This window comes from Fundulus heteroclitus, chromosome 12 (genome assembly GCF_011125445.2).
Source record: "Fundulus heteroclitus isolate FHET01 chromosome 12, MU-UCD_Fhet_4.1, whole genome shotgun sequence".
In the NCBI taxonomy this organism is placed as follows: domain Eukaryota; kingdom Metazoa; phylum Chordata; class Actinopteri; order Cyprinodontiformes; family Fundulidae; genus Fundulus; species Fundulus heteroclitus.
Window position 1 is genome coordinate 30,499,905 of NC_046372.1, and position 17,576 is coordinate 30,517,480.

At 39.8% G+C, this 17,576-nt stretch overlaps 1 protein-coding gene across 1 annotated transcript in view; it reads right to left on the bottom strand.

Annotated features, from left to right (window-relative positions):
• fam172a (family with sequence similarity 172 member A) overlaps nt 1-17,576 on the bottom strand; it is a 213,927-nt gene that overhangs the window by 192,196 nt on the left and 4,155 nt on the right. Inside the window, exon 4 of the mRNA XM_036144419.1 lies at nt 10,003-10,103. Coding sequence (XP_036000312.1) covers nt 10,003-10,103 — 101 coding nt within the window. The remainder of the gene's footprint in view (nt 1-10,002; nt 10,104-17,576) is intronic.

Below are 17,576 nucleotides of genomic sequence, written 5' to 3' on the forward strand. Positions count from 1 at the left end.
AAGTAGATAAGGAAATGCTTCTGAGAGACCCGGTTCACGAGTAAGTTGCGCTGTAACTTTTTATTTCCAGAACCTTTGCATTATGTGTATGCTATTTCAGAAAGAGGGCACATGAACACAGTAGGAAATAATGCTTATCTAGTGATCAGAAAACTTTACAATGAATTATCTCACCCACCCTCACCAACATAGCAAAGGAAGCACACAAACTGTATGTGGAATTGATGCAAGGAGCATTATAAAGCCTTTACATTATCCACCCTTTACCAATACACATTACTGTTAATGCATAACAAGAAAAAATTTTTCGCTATTTTTGTGGTACAGTTGGAAAGAGTATCTTGTAATCAGAATACTCCACTATGAATTCCCTCCTCCATTAACCCCTACCTCAAGAACAAAGGAACCACATGTACTGTATGTGGCATTGATTCAAGGAATGTTATAAAGCTTTTACATTATCCAAACTCTACCAATACACGTTACTGTTACAGCATCACAACATATTTTATGTCATCTGGCTATGATATATAATTTATTTTCTTATAATCAGAAAACTTTGTAGTTAACTACTTTTTCTATATTCTCACAGCCAGGACGACGTCGCAGGACCATCTGGAACACAGCAGACCCTAACCCCCAACCACTCCAGCTGAGCCTTGATCATCTTCAAGGTGAGACGGCTATTCTGCAAAGATCTGCAGTTATAAACCGGATGTGCTAGAATTATGTTCCAATGATTATTATAAGTCAGTGTCAAACTTCATGTTTAGTGTGGTTTTTAGATAAAACATATTCTTCAACATATAATTTACTGGTTCTACAGTGACGATGGTGAAGAAGATGAGTTTTATGAGCCACCTTCCATGCTGCTACGGTCAGCCTCACGACCTGGAAAGCGCAAGGTTCCGTCTGCCCTAAGACAAAGGAGCAGCTCATCCAGACCAACAAAAAGGGGGAAAAAAGCTTCAAAGCAGGTTAGTCAGGCTACACCTCTGCCTGATGACAGCGAGGACATGTGGCACAGCCGAGGTGACCCTGACACTGAGCCACTTCTACCTACATTGACGTTGTTGTAAAATTTAAGACAGTATGGGATTGATAATTCTAAATTTCAATAAAATACCTCTGTTTGGAGAGAAAATTAAACAATTAAGCTAATTTTCTATTCATTTATTGACATTATGCTGTGCACAACAGTACTTTTTGATGAAACACAGGGTAAATCTTATGACCAAAGGCTTTGTCATATGCAGAAGGTGTCCTCCAATGGAAATCTGCACTTTTATGTCACAACAGATATCTCATCTCCCTTTTATGAAAAAAAAAAAAAAACAACACATTTGGCAGCGTTTGGCCCGTTTTGGCACAAATATGCCAAAATCACACGTCCACCTGGCATACTGCCCACTAAAACCTTTGTGGAACAAATATGCTTCAACTGATTCAGTCCAGATTTGTTGCAGTTTAGGGGGTTGTCATAAACAATTATTTTAGTAATCGATTATTGTAGCGATTATTCTGAGGATTGATCGAGTAATCGGATAAAAAATGTACACATTGTGCAGATATTTCACATAATTACTTAAGCTAATTACTTAAAGAAATAAAGGCAAAACTGCAATTAGCAAATAATGGCATTCTTTTTTAATAACAAGGAGACATTTTATAGACATGTGGCCAAAAAAGTACCTGAATTGAATGACTGACTTGCGATAATAAAGTATGGCTTATTTTTTTTCAATAGGCTCTTTAAAGTCCTCAATATATTCAGGTTAATGAGGTCATTTTAATCAAACTTTGGTACATGCTAGGTATGAGCAAATATCCTGTAGCTCACAAAAATCCTGCTATTTTATAATTGACTAAAGAATGTTTACTAGTGCATATGTTTTAAAACTAATTATACTCAGATGCAGTCGTAAAAATGTATGTTTAAAGGTCCGAATGCGTTTTTCAGATAAGGTTGAAGATCCAGAACAACTACAGGTGACCAAAGGTCTGATGATTAAAATTGCTTTAACTTACAAGCAAAACAAAGGGCACTTTATGCCTGTAACTGTTTGTAGGTGTGATTCTAAGCGGCTCTAATTGCTAACAGGAAACTGCAATAAGCCCTCTGTAAGTAATTTGAACTTAAATTTGAACAACTTAATTACATCCCATGCCTCTGTAAAGAAATGTTTTAAAGATAAAGATAAGAAATAAACTAAACCTAAAGTTTTGGAAGAAACAGTAACAACAAAACAATCAAGGTAAAACTAAAACATAGAGAAAAAAATAATAATGCATGTGAAAAAATGTCTGCCTTCAGTATGATGCCTAAACCTCAGGTGTTTTAAAATTCTTGTCATTTTTAAATGAATATAAAAATGTATTATTTTCATAATGTATTACAAAATCATTGTATTACAAAGCAAACACATTGACTTTGAAAGGTATTATATGGTTAATGTAATACATTTCTACATTTCAATAGAAAAATAACTAAAATGTCTTGGGAGAATGTGATGTTTTTGTAAAGTACATAAACTTATCGCTAAGTACTTAGTTATAAAATAGTAACATGTTTCAATTGCAATTTAAGAAACAGCCCTTTCTTCAACTTTCTCTTAAAACTCTTCAGATACAAACTCAAATTTTAAATACTCACTATTAACACAGTTTTTTTTTTTATGTTAGATGTCCTCGAAATGCAAGAACAAGTTTTTTTTTTTTTTTTTTTTTTTTTTTTTAAATCATTCAGCACTAAAGTCTGGCATCACCCCTCCGATGCAATTTGCACTTTATAGTAAACACTTCATAGTTTTCAGAGTAGCATCAAAATATAACCAGATAATATTGAAATTGTGTGTTTTAGATTATTTAGAGCTGCACAGTATGTAAAATGCAATCATCATCACAATATCGCAATTGCAGAAGGACTGCTTGCATGCAGTATTTGGTAAGTCAAGTAAGACGCATTTATGCTTTACGTGCAAATATCTTATTGGGCCAAATAGGTAAACGTTCGCGGGCCGCTCCTCTAAGAAGCAAAAGTTCAAAGAATGATGGGTAAAAAAATTATTATCTAAAGCAGTTAACATTGCCGGAGACGACCTTACACAGGTTGATTGTCTCTCACAATGTCTATTCATATTAAGCATTGAGCCGCTGGCAGAGTTAATATGAACTGATCTGCGGATGCAGGGCATAAGGAATGATGCAAATGTCCAACACAAGCTAGCACTCTTTGCTGATGATATTTTATTGTTCATTGAAGATCCAATAAATTTCAATCCCAGTAACCTTACAGCATCTTAATGAATATAATAAATCAGAAGCAATGATGATTGCTGGGGAATGGCCGAGTGAATCAGATAATATGGTTTACCTTAGAAAACCTACACATGGCGTTCAGTACTTAGGCATTCGTCTTACACCGAAACCCAAATGTACTTCAAACTACGGAGAACCGACTGTCGCACATCGCCAAAGGTTCTGTCTGCTGAAATCAAAATACACCTTCCCTGACTTCACCATTGAAACCTACTGTTGTGTTTATCAGTGACAGTAATCACCACTAACAACACAAGGCAATAACACTATATTTGTTACTGTAGCAACATGTTCACTAATATAGGCTGTGGAATACTTTGAAGTGAGCAAGTGAAATTAAAAATACACAAACCGACAGAAGTGCAAACAGGGTTACTATGGAACCTCAAACCTTCCAGTTAGTGAAGGCAACATAAGCAGGAGTTACCACATGTGCTAACAACAACACTCATTAGTGTATACGTTTTCACTGCAGAAAGATGACCCAGTTGGCTTTTTAGTTATTTTTAGTTATCAAGTTTAGTTATCAAGGTATTTTAAAAAATATGTAAAGGACAAAAGGCAATAAAAGCTATTTAAGAGAAAACTATAAATCTAAGGAGGTGTCAACTGATTCAACATGGAGCTATACCTAAGCAGGTGTTGGTCATTTCAGCTGTTTGGAGTCTTGGTCGTTTTGTAACTTAGTTTTTAGACATGAAAAGAAGCTGGCCAAGTGGGATTGTTTTTCCTGTCTTCAAAGGATTGAACTGGCCAAGAGCCGGTTCCAATGTCAGGAAGGCTGTAGGGTTGCTGTTTTGTTCTTTTAAACCTTTTGGGAACTACAGAGTAAAGGGCAACTTTTATTTTCTCAGTGTAAAACACACAGAGTGCTGTTTACAGTCATATGCTGTGTCGGCATGCCGGTTTTACAAAAACCTGCAATCAGAAATAGGGCAGAAATCACTCACTGAGGTAAAAACTCTTGAGAGCCACATCTATTTGGTCACCAATAAGATTGACTATGTGTATAAGTCAGAACCAGAAGAAAGCAGAAAATGACTAACAGAGAGACTGCAGAGAACGACAGAGACAGAGAGAGCGAGCTCTCTAATTCAGCCATCTGGCTAGCTTTACCTCATTATAATATTCCAACTGGGTGTGTGTGTGCGTGTATGTTTACAAATTTGTGACTGCCTCCCATTCAACAGATGCAGACAGAGCAGAGAAGAATCCTCATTTATTAACAGCTTAATAGAGCTCCATCTGGGCCAGGCCCTATGCGTGTCTTCTATCAGAGAAATTTATCAGCAAATCACAGGAATTAGACTCCAACTGACACCTACACAGGCTGAGGTGACCCTGCTGCACTGAGCGACACTGCACAGATAGCCTCCGGTGTTTTACAGCTGGAATGTCGCAATTATGACAGCAGTTTGTGCCAAGAAAGGAAAATGTCCACGTAGTAGTTTATTAGCCTGTGGGCGTTTCATTCCTAAGTTTGATTTAGGTTGCAAGGTGAAAACAAGATAGGAAAATAGCACATTGCAGAATATAGCAAACCAATACAGCAGTTTCTAATATGAAAATAGCTGGTTTTCCAAAGCGTATATTCTTTATTTCATCGACAAAAAGTGAAGCATGTATGTTGCATTTATATCGCCGACTTCTTGCTTGTCCTAATTATCCACAAAAATGGACAACCACTGATCATTCTCCTCATGTTGTCACCATGCCACCAAACTTCAGGCAGATATAAAAAGGAGAACAAGCCTGTAAACTGAAAAGCAACCACAGTCATATCACCAAGATACTTTTTAAAATTACATTGAAGTAATGTAATGTAATGCAAACCTCTCCCTTGTGCTCTAACATATATAAAAATACATGTTTTGTTTTAAAGCTCATCTTGTTCATCTCCTTTCTTCAAACTAGTCTTACACAACTTCAACAGCTGATGGATTGATTCTCTTTTTATACATATATGTACACAACAGTGAGTGTCAAAGTATCTATCAACAAGAGTTCAATCAATCAATCTTTACTGATACAGCTCATTTTTCCAATAGGCTGCCCAAACAACCAACATTGACCAAAAAGATTGATATATGATTAAATACATATGAATGCATTAACTTAAAAACATCATAAAAATGCGTCAAATACAGCAAATGAAATTAAAATGTAATTTAAAAGGCAATATATACAAACAAAAGAGGCAATTATAAAAACCAATGAAGAAGATGGAGAAACCAAAAATGTTAGTGATTTATAGCTATATTTTAAAATTCCACTATTGAATCCATATTAATGATTTTTCTACAGTTAGAATACAGACAATGAGCTGAAAATGTCTACTCATTGTGCAAAAAATATAAAACAATCATTATACATTTTTATATATAGAAGAATATTTGGTCCTACAGGTTCATGCTCATCTCTCTTTTTTCTTTTGCTTTTCAAACCATCACACCATTATCATCCATCGCCCTCCTTCTATCAGTCTCTATTCAGACAAGGTTGAAGTGCGAATTGGACATCTGGTGCTATGATGTGTCTGACAATACGGGCAACACCCCGGCTACCCCACCCCACAGCCCCCTGACGAACGTAAACAGACACAGAAACACACACACACACACACCCTGAGCCCTACACGGAAAATAAGAAGCTGAGAGGATCAAGAGGAACTAAAGGGAGAGCGTGAGAGATGGACAAAGGTATCCTGCTTGAGTATGAAAGAAAGGAATCTGAATGAATATTAGAGGGTAGATGATGCTACCCTATTTAAAAAGAGGAAAGCGCAGCTTTGTGCCCGTTTATATCCTCCATCAGCTTGCAGACTGATGGGGGATACTAGGATGTACTGGGGGAGCAGAATTAGCTGACAACAAACCTGTCTGTATTTACACAAACTCCGCATGTACCTTCTCAATCTACCTGAAATAAAGACTCGCCAGACAAAGAGGAATCCAAGCTGAAATAAATCTGCATGCATCAGCTACAAGGTGCTGAAATGAGAATGCAGGTATGCTTGTGTGACTCACAGCTTTAACCTCAGACATGAAGAGCCTGACTAAGCAGCCTAATCCACTTTACGACCACAAGCATACAATTCTCAATTTGTGTTTGTCTATATTGGGACTTACAAACCTTGTAGAGGAAAAAAAAACAATTATTTTACACTTTCAACAAGAGAAATTGTGCAGAGATTTGCAGATGCAGATTTTTTTTCATCATCATCTGTTGCCTTAAAACAAGAGAGAGATAATATTGCTTATTTAGAAAGTGCCTTTTTTTCCTTCTCAGCTAGTTAATCTCCTCCAGCACAACTCATACAATACTTGCTCTCATTACACAAAGTCATATCAGCAGGGATTTACACCATTTTTATTGTATTTCTAATGCAGATACTATTATCAGTCCTTTAATCGAAGGATAAATACTATTTGCATACGCTTTGTTTGATGATTATTCGCTTCCTGTGAATGTCAGGTGCAGAAGTCCATTTAGTTTAAATGTTTGTGTGTTCCTTCAAACCCACAGCTTTGCTGATGCTAAATATTTGTTTTTCATCCTTTTCAGATGGTGGCAGATACCGCCTAAGCGTGCAAAAGAAAAAAAGAAGGGGGAAAAAAGCCTTCAGAGAGGACTGGCTCTCAAAGGAGCTACTGTATACCTGCATTAGAAATAATAAAAACAGCCAGGTAATCCCACAAAAGCGTCCATCACTTCCCTTTGAACTTCAAAGAATGCACACAACAATTAAAAGCAACATTGTAGGGAATGCAAACAGAAAAATATGATAACAAAGGAACATTTGTCTCATTATCTAAATACATACTGAATGAAGAACAGTGGGAGAGAATTAGAGGAATTTTTTTTCAAAACACAGCAAGTATGGGTTTACTATATGATAATGAAATGTAATGTTCCACTATAAAAGATTACCTCTGGGTTGGTTTGTTTTTTTTTCACAACAAGCGCTAGAGAAAAGTAAAAAGATGCAACTTTTTTCTGTTTAACCTTATACTACAGTACACACTAAACATACTTGATAATTACTATATCGTTGGGTTACTTAACGTAATCGCTGATTCTTTTTCTAACTTTGCTCGGTGTTTCACTATGGGAATCGCCTAGGCATGACCAACTACGGAAGCTCCAATGACATCACGTCCGTCTATGACAGACAGGTTGAGCTGTGTCCTTGGCTCCACCCACCAACCATTATCACGGCCAACCTCCCCCCCTCAACTCATTCTAGGCCGGTTTCTTTCCGTGCCCATGCAAGAAGGGATGTGTTGGTAAAACACCTCAGTGTGTTATCAAAGAACCAGGGATTACGTTAAGTAGCCCAACGTTCTTTTTCTAACTTCCCTCTCCTTTAGGGAGGACTACTGTTCTCGAGTCCTCTGACAAGGGGTCCAGACGGCTCGCCTCTCTCTCATGACCTTGTCCTACAACAATCGTGTCTTAGAATAACCTGACTCCGCCGGATGGATTTGCTCCGCATATACATCTGGAAACCTTCCCTTGAAGTAATTTTGGGAAGGGGCGAAAATACTGGTTAGCTGATTGGCCTATGTTGGTGATAGACGGGCCAAATAAACCAATCGGATCAACGAAGCATATGACGTACTAACAGCGACGGCGAAAACACAACCACAAGCTCTTGCCGAAACCAGTCGGGAGAAGAGCAAAAACATCTTTTCCTCTGAGAAAAGCCTCCAGAGCAGTGTTTTGCTCTTCTTTCAGTGAAGAAATACTCTGTAATTCCGATAAAACTTGCTCGATAGCCACGCTAACGCTAGTTTCATCGGCTGAAGCCGCCATGTTCTTTAGACTGAACTGTCGTGCTTCTCGTTGCGTCACACCTCAACCCGCCTCAAAGCCAACGCTGATTGGACGTTTGTTTGGTGAACGGTTCCAAATTTTCTTTAACGGAAAGTAGCCAGACTGATCTGCGAGTGAAACCTTGAATGCTCGCGAGATCAGGATGGTCTCACGAGGCTAGTCTTAGAAACCTACAACAAGGAAATTCAGGTTGGTTGGCATTGCCCTCAAGATCCTACGCCCAAGTTCTCCACCAGGGAGGACCTGCCTCTCGCTATGGTTCCTGTGTCTCGCGACTGGGTGGGCCTCCCTACAAGTTCTGTCATGGGTTCCACCGGCCACCATGACACGCTCTAGAAAAGTTCAACAGGTTCCTGTGGCATTCAAGTCCAGATTTGGGTGATCTTTGTTTGGTTTCTTGCATGAGTCTGGAATCTGGTCCTTAAAGTGGGATTGTGTCATGTGTCGGTCCTGTTTATTCTGTTGTGCAGTTAAGTTTATTGCATGTAGAGCTGTCTTTAGTTTCTGAGTTCCTTACTCTTCATCTCCTGTTTCATTTTGTTTAGTCTTGCCCGTTCTGGTCTGTATTTTCTTTACTTCATGCATTCGTAGTGTTTCTGTGTTTTTGAGTCTCCTGTTGGTTTCGAGTCTTTATCATATTTCTTTGTGTTCTGCTGTTTTTGAACAGTTTATTAGTTTCTGATCTCTGTGTTAGGTTAATATTTTGCCACTCAATTTGTTGTATTCCCTCTTTCTCTGTTCTCACTCAGCTGCTTTCACTCTGCTAATTAGTCTTTTCTGTTTCTTGTTCTACAGATATCGATTCTCCCCAGTATATATTCTCCTTTGGTTCTTTGGTGATCACTGGTTCAATCCTCTTGAATTCTGTGGACTGGTAAAACAAAACTGGAACTTTCCGGATGACGTGCGTCCCGTTACATTTGGTTTTAAACTGGATCTCTGATCAATAATGTTAAACCCACAGTAAAACATGTAGTAGTGTGGTGGTCTGTGCAACTTTGTTGCATCCGGACTTGAACTATAATTGATGGAACCATGAATAGTGCTCTTGACAGGGGTTTTGGACTGTTTTCAGACTCACCACAGAAGGTAGTAGGGATGGACATTATGATAATCTGGAGGAGTGTAGCATGATAAAGATGTTTTAAAGCAAAAACATTGCAGTTTCATATAGAAACAAATTCTGCTATTTGTTGCTCTGCATTAACAGAGACACATTAAAACTTTTTTTCCATTAATTTCCTTTAGCTTCATAAACTAGATTTAGATATAGCCAAACCAGATTGCAAGTTCTTATTGTTGTTTTCACTTTCAACTAAAACACAATTCTTGAGTTAGTCAACAATGTATAAGTCCAAGGTAAGTATTAATATGTGTTATTTATTGTCATTTGTACACAAGTTGGCAAAATTGCAAACACTGTAAAGAAGTGTGTTGTATAATTTTTGTGTGCTATGGCATGTGACAGTGATGCAGTGTGGGACATTTAACAAAGTGGAGAAGCAATGTCAGCGGTGTGGTCGTTATTTCAGTTTCGGAGGGAAATATACAAAATATCTAAAATACTGGTAAATATCAGTTATTAGCCACACAATTAATATGTATGGATATCAATATCAGCCCACATTTCCATATGGGTGAATCCTTACTAGATACCACATATTTTGTCATTAAAATCTTTTAGCTATGGAAAGTTTTCAAAAAAATCAAAAGACCCCCTAATTTGTTTCTGCTCCTGTGTTTTTCTCAAGTGTGAAGATGAAAACATAACTCAAAACTGAATAATATAAAGAATAAATATCATGTATGCATGAACAAGGTGTGATGGCAGTGGGAAAACCGTGTTACCTCTCCAAGAGCTTCGTAGCGTTTCTGGTTCCAACGGTGCAGATCTTCTCTGGCATTGAACACAAAGGGTTCACCTGTTTTTATGTGCCGGAGCTGGCCATCTGTGAGAGACACATAATGACAGATACGAATGAATAAAGTACACTCATAACTAAATCATGCAAATTTTGATTCCAACCTTTTTAGGGCTCTATTTTAAAATGTATTTATTTATCACTCCAAGTTTAAAGGTTAAACATATTTTTTTTTCTTGGTCACACATGCCCTTACAATTGCCCGACATGTAAAATTAGTTATCTTCCATTTACCCCAATTGCTTCTATAAGCTCCATTGGTCAGATCACGAGAGAGTCAAAAACTTCTGGGCGTGAAACTTCTGGACGTGCACGTGGGTGTGACGGGATGCGAGCTGTCGTTCACCCTGCAAAATTGTTGAGTCTCCGCCATAATCGATGCGTTAGTGAGAGAACTTCAATATTTATAGCGTTTTTTAACCTTGCCTGCCAGATGAATTCTCGCTGTATTTGTGCATTTACAAACATACGAGAATACACCTTGTACCGCTCTGGCTTCAGTTGTTTGTGTCCAAACCAAAAACATGTCGGGCCAATCACATTGCAGTATTATGGTTTAAGGCAGGACATACCAGCTGTGACGAAAGCAAGAGCTGCAGCCGAACCAATATAAACATGGCAGCACAGGAGGAGTGTCTTGACTACCTTCCCTTCTTGTGGTTTCTCCTGTTGTCTGCGGCTTACATTTTAATTTACTATGATACTATGATTGGCTTAAACCAAACTCTGGTTGACAGGCACAAGGTGTCATATCGTCCAATCAGATTGGGGAGGCCTATGGTTCTGCTGAAGGTCCCTCCCTTCCCAAAAAGATTCGATGGTAGCAGTACCAGATTTATAAAGTGCAGAACGTAGAGTGCTACACGTTATCAATATGGCTGACCTAGTTAATTGTTCTTACCTCAGAAGACATTGTGCCTCTAAACAACAGACCTGTGCAGGTGCATTGGCATATGCTTTTCCTCTTCTCCCATGAGGGTACACAAAACTGGTGTCATTTCAACGTGTTGCCAGAGGAGAAAAACGCGTGCAAAATCTCTGGAACTTGCCCTATGCTGCTTTAAAAAGTGCATAGAACCATTAGGGTCCAATGTTCTTACCTAATGTGGTTACAAAACAGTAGGCAGCTGCTATTCTCTCAAAAATATATGTTTTACTCCAGAGCTGTTTTGACCTGGTATTAACATAACACTTCGCTCATTCACACCTACAGTATGCAGACCTCACTAAACATTACCAGTGACACCTGGCATTAAAATCCATGCTGAGTGATCAGCTGTCAGTTCCAGGCAAATCCAGCTTGATCTGGGGCAGGTGATATGAAATATAAATTGTAGCAAGATATATCTTGGTACTGTTGTGATAACGATAAAAATGAGGATAACATACAATGTTCAGCTTCTTGCAGCTTTTTAGGTAACTGTGTGGCTGTGACCGCATGTCAACTATCCCAATAAAGACAAATAGTATCCTTAAAAAACATTTAACAGTGTAACATATAACACTAAAACAAAATTCAAAATACGTTTCATCAGGACACTAGTTGCATAAAGAAGCGTAATTCTGCACAATGTAACTGCCATTAATTAGATTTGTTGAATTTATTGATGTTTATTGAGGTGCTAAAGAAACCAAAAGTAATGAAAATAGCAAAAATAACAATCCTGACAACACTGGCTGTTTTGGGGGTTTTCTGACACCACTACTAATTTATTGCTGTCAAGATAAACTCAACTTCTTATTACGATGAGAAATTTTTCACAGTAACGCTAAAACGATACAATAAAGGCCAACCCCTAGCTTGAACTTCGTTAACATGCAGACATATATATGGTACGTTCTATTTGTACATCTGAGGAGGGTTTCTTCAGCGTTCCTGATCAGGAATACAAGACTGTCTTCAAAAGTCTCATTTCAGACTGGAAAAGCTGTTGGTACGCTGACCAGCCCCAAGTTCAGTACCCAAAATGGTAGCAAAGGTTCCAGGTCTAAACTATTTATTAGCACACAAGTAGCGGCACATGCAGCAAAGTCCATGATCCATTTGTGAGAATGTTCCCTTAGTACTTGAACACATTTTCTGCTATCTCCATGCATTGAAAACAGTAGTTGCTCTGCAATAATAATGTTACTTCTCTGCCTAGAAAATAGAAATTAAAAAGCACTCTATTTGGGTCTGACTTCTTCCCATATTCGCTACAAACTGTTGCTTACCTTAAACGTGTATCTTAACATACATGATATGAGAGCAATAAAAAAAGAATAATTAAACGTGTGACTTCACAGACCTCAATATCCGCACAGAGACAGTAACCTTTTTACCTCGTAAGAGCTCAGCATAGACGAAACCATATGGTTTTGCCATCAGCTGCGCCACACAAGTTTTATTTGAAAGTGAGTAAACATGACTGTAGAGCTCCTACTTTGGTATGTGATTGACACCGAGCATTTGACAATACAGCTACCACAGTAGGTAGCCTAAAATCAGAACAATTGTCACACTACAGAGAACATTTACGTCTACTGCAGCCTGTAATCCTCTGATCAATGTACTCTCGAGATGTATTGTGAATTATTTAGAGAAACTCTGAACCCAAAAACTATCTTTAGAATATTCACTCAGACATATTTCATCTAACATGGTAAAAGTTGTGTTGCTTGTATATCAACATCGGGTCAGTTTAGGGCCTCGAATGCTTCTCAGGTCGGATTGCATTAAGACTGCTAAACTGATGCGAATAATAACGTTGAGCACCTCTGAAGACTGTCTAAACTAAATCATCCTCAAAACGTCTTAAGAGCATTCACACTTGCATTTAGCACTGCCGGGACACTAGCGGATTACTCAGGATGGATGTTAGAGCCAGGCGGAGACGGTCTTTCTCCCCTTTTTCTCTTTCTCTGTAACCTTGGCCATCACTGCGTATTTTACTCTGACATCAACCAGCAGTTTGGCTAATGCTTTTTCAACAGAAATGCCTCAGAGTACAGACTAAAGATGGTTACCAGCATTTTGTATGTGTACACTTTTGAGTGTGTTGGGCCGAAAACCCTTTCCAAAGCAACGGCTGTACCTGATATACCGCATCATCTCAGGATGCTGACAGCCAGAGGTCCTAACTAGCACAACCACTTTGCTGCAGCCAGAGGGCCCAGGTGTGGGCATACAAGTAGAACTATGATCGACTCTGTGCACATTTGAAAATTGTTCAAAACTGATACTCCACAATGGTGGGGTCTGTGAAACAGAGCCTAAACGCTTTATTTCAATTCCGGGAAACAACAGGAGTTTTTAAAACATTAAAGGTTTTACTCATACAAAAACTCATAAAAGAAGAAAATGCTGTTCAGAGGTGGTGCTACTTTTTTAAACAATTACCCTTCTGCGACTGCGGAGCCCATACCTTTAGCGCCGAGCCCATCGATCCTGCGGTTGACACCATAACACAATAAAGCACTAAACAGTGTTAAATTTAATTTTGACCTTTATGACTGCAAAGTTTGTGAGAGCTAAATGACAAAAAGTACACATACTTAACCCAAATAGCCAGGGGGGCCTCATACTTTCTCAATTATTGCACAATGTGAGCATATAAATACAATATCTTTGCAAGATAAAGGAATGCGTAAAGATTTTTTTTTTTTATTTCCCTCTAAATTGCCACCATTTCACACCTCTATCAACGTGATAAATCTTACACTACTCACTTACTGTGTATTACAGCACTCGCTTTCATGGTTAGTTGTTAGAGAACATGTGATCCTGAATCTAGGCTTGGTATTATGTTGTATTTAGAAATACATTTATGCCTGAGAGGTGAAGCAGGAGACAAGTGAGAACTTAGTATAAAGCAGTGTGTGCACAAATAGTACCTTGAAGAAAATAAATTATGCATTCACGGACGGCGTGAGTATCTAAACACTACAGCCTAAGACGGGGGAAGAAGGAGTTATAATGAAATCCCAGTGTAGGGATGGTGTGCATCTATGTGTGTGTGTGTGTGTGAGAGTGAGAGAGGAGACTGGAGGATGTGGCTGTACCTCCATGCAGGAGGAGGAAGAAGAGGGGGCTGCGATGTGTGTGTGTGTGTGTTCATGTCTACAGGCTGAGGGGTGATCAACCCCCCCCCCCTCCCCTCCCCGCCCCATCTCCCCCAACACATCCTCTCAAAGGAATAACATTTTCTCAACTTTTCTTCCTCCTTTTCTGTCATAATTAGCATTCTGTTCTCAATTTGGCCGCTTAATTAGGTGTACATAACCTTGGATTTCCAGTAATGGAAAACCGGAGGGCTGGCAAGATGAAGCCATCATCTTCAGTGATTAAGATACCTGCAAACTATTGTACACAGCCTCTTCTGTATTCATATCATTACATGGTAAAATTAACATTTTTGTTCCACTCGTCTCAGACTACGATACCATGAGTTCAGTTATATTAAAATAAAATAAAACCCCTTCAGGCCAAAGTGACTTAGCCGACATACTGGAGACTTTGCCGCAGGGCCGCTGTGGCTTTAATAGAAATGGTATTCTTCGAAAAACAGGCCTGAAAGAGATTCTGACGAGATATAAAGAGTTAAAAAGCTCCAGCGTGGGGCGCTACCTTGTGTTTCAGGTGGACATTTTTTGGTAAGATGGGGCAGAAGTAGAGAAAGCGGGGGGGGAAATTATAGGAATGGGAATTAGCATGAAGAGAAAGGTAAAGGAGTGAGTGTGTTTTTTTCAGCCTCCATGGTAGACTGAGCTAGGACTTGAGGGTGGGAGAAGTATTTTGTGGGTGTTGCATAATTTCAGGTGCTGAGTCTGTTCTTAGCCACAGCAAGGGTATGCAAATTCTCCGTCAGACAGAGGGCAAGGCTGAGTAAGTTACTGACGGGCCGTAGAGTACACAACATGTCCCCCACTCAGCCAGCCAGACACTGACAGAGAACATAGGAGATAAAAAAGACAGGGCAAGAGACTGTGGGGGAATAATAAGAGCCAGAAATCCACCAATCTCCCAACGCTTTCTTCTCCTGAACCCCTGCTTTGATTACAACAGGCCAAAATGATCCTCCAAAGACTGTTGGATCATCTGAGTCCACACAAATTTGATCTTCTGCAGTCTTTGTGGACTAAATCTGGGTGTTGACTGTGGGTTTACCCCTTTTCTATGACCTACAGTGCCCTCCACAATTACTGGTAGCGCTGATAAAGATGTGTATAATTACTGGGGAAAAATGTTATTACCCCAAGATGCCACTCTTTGTTGCAGTTCACTAACAGAGAGCTTTAGAGATTTATTTTAACTGCTTTATCATCCCGCTATCTGTGTAATATGGCAAAATAAATGTGGGTCCTCATCCAGGCTCGATTATCATTATTCAGTAGATTTAACCTTTCTATTTATTGCTCTGACTCTATATATAAGCAAGTGTAGGCAAGTAAAGTAGTACAGACATCGTTTCCACCTTGCTCTCAATGAAGACATTTTAAGTATAAGTACATATTTTTTTATTTTTGTAAATATGTATACAGACAGTATTTTTACCAAAGAGGGATACATGGTTGGCTTGATGCAAATATGCACGATATCATTCTGGGCATTTTGAATGTGAAGCGTTCATCAGATTGACAGGGTGGGAGAAGAAACTGTCTCTGGTTTTTGTGAATAGCGCTCTGTAGAGCCGACCTGAAGGTAAACGTCTAAACAGTTTGTATCCAGAGCATGTGGGGCCTGCAGAGATGTTAGCTACTCTTTTCCTGAGCCTAGACCTGTGAAAGATAGAGGGAATCTCAGCCCTGACGGTCCTCTCTGCAGACCTAATTGTTCATTGTAGTTTGGACCTGTCCTGTGTTATGACTGAACCAAACCACACACTGATGGGCGAAGGCAGGACAGCCTGAATGACGGCAGTGTAGAAGATACTTCTTGAGCTGCTGCATGGTCTCTGCTGGGCCTTTTTCTTCAGAAAAAGACCCAGCAGAGACCGCTGTTCACAGCGTCTATAGGCCCGTTTACACTACACCTAAAAACCGAGCCATGCCGAGACCAGTCCGAGCTTGGATCAGTTACCCAAGACAAACCGACTCGTTTACACACCAAGCTTATCTCGGTTCCTTTGTTTTGCTCCTCGCCTCTTAGTGGCGATCTGCGGTACTACCACTCTCTGAGATTGAAGGCGGAAGCAGTAAAACAAAACGGCGGCGCCCGTAACATTCAGGAAGTTATGCTTGATATTGTGATATTTCGGTGTTTGCGGAGAGTCAGGGGAAGAAGGCAACCATTGGTGAATTTACTTGAGAAAGTTGGCTTTTTGGGAAGTGGATGAGACAAACGAACGTCTAATGAGGATTTACAGACGCCGGAAACAACAACAGACGCTGAGGTTCATCATGCTGCTAAGCAGAATTATCACTGGAAACCGTGTGGCATGGTAAGGAAGCTAGTATTATTATGAATGTCTGAAATTTGTCTGAATGGAGTGTGAATCGGGACGTGCAGCCAGACACGCCGGAAAACCTGCGGACAGTCAGCTGACTGTAAGAGGATGACGTGCTCTGCTCATCAGACCACGGTATCAGAAAACCAGGCCAGAAAAAAAACCAGGCCGAGACCTGCTCAGGAACTGGTCTGCAGTTAGCGCGGTCCGGTTCAGTCTGCTGACCATTTACACACAGAAGTTATCTCGGTTACCGAGCTCGGACTGGTCTCGGCTCGGTTAAAAAAGTGTAGTGTAAACAGGCCTTATGTGTGAGGACCATCTCAGGTCTCGGGAAGGAGTGGTTCCTAGGAACCAAGTGATAGCCAAAATCAGTGGATATCCAGTTGGAGATCCACAGCAGTCCACCATCATCTCCACTGGCTTGAGCGGGTTAGGCTCAGAGGGGTTCTGACCGCACCAGGAGGGTAGTTGATGCATGGGGAACTTTTGTCTCAGAGAAACATGTGAACGAGGTGTGAACAACTGCTTTTCAAACCTGCCCTAAAAGCTGCCAAACAAGGTCATCTGACAGACTTGGATTGTGCTCAGGATGGGCTCCTGTAAACAGTAATCTTAATCAAACCATTCCTAACTGCAGCCGAGAGGCTATTTTTTAGCTTCTCACTCTAGGTTGTCTTATATCCCGTTTACACTACCCTTTTTTAACCGTGCCGAGACGGGTCCGAGCTCAGTAACTGAGATAACTTTCAAGTGTAAATGGATCACAAACTGAACTGAACCGAGCCAGACACAACCGGACCGCGCTAAATGCAGACCAGTTCGATGGGTAGGCTCGGCCTGGTTTTTCAGTGGCACGGTTCTTATATAACAAAGAGCGCATGAGCAGACCGCGTCATCTCCTTACAGTCAGCTGACTAATTTTGTGGTTTCAGACAATCATAAAAAATAGCTTCCCTACAGTGCCACACTATTTCCAGTGATGATTCTGTTTAGCAGTCTGATTAACCTCATCGTCTGTCGTTGTTTCCTGCGTCTGTAAGCCCTGATTAGACGTTCGTTTGTCTTATCCACT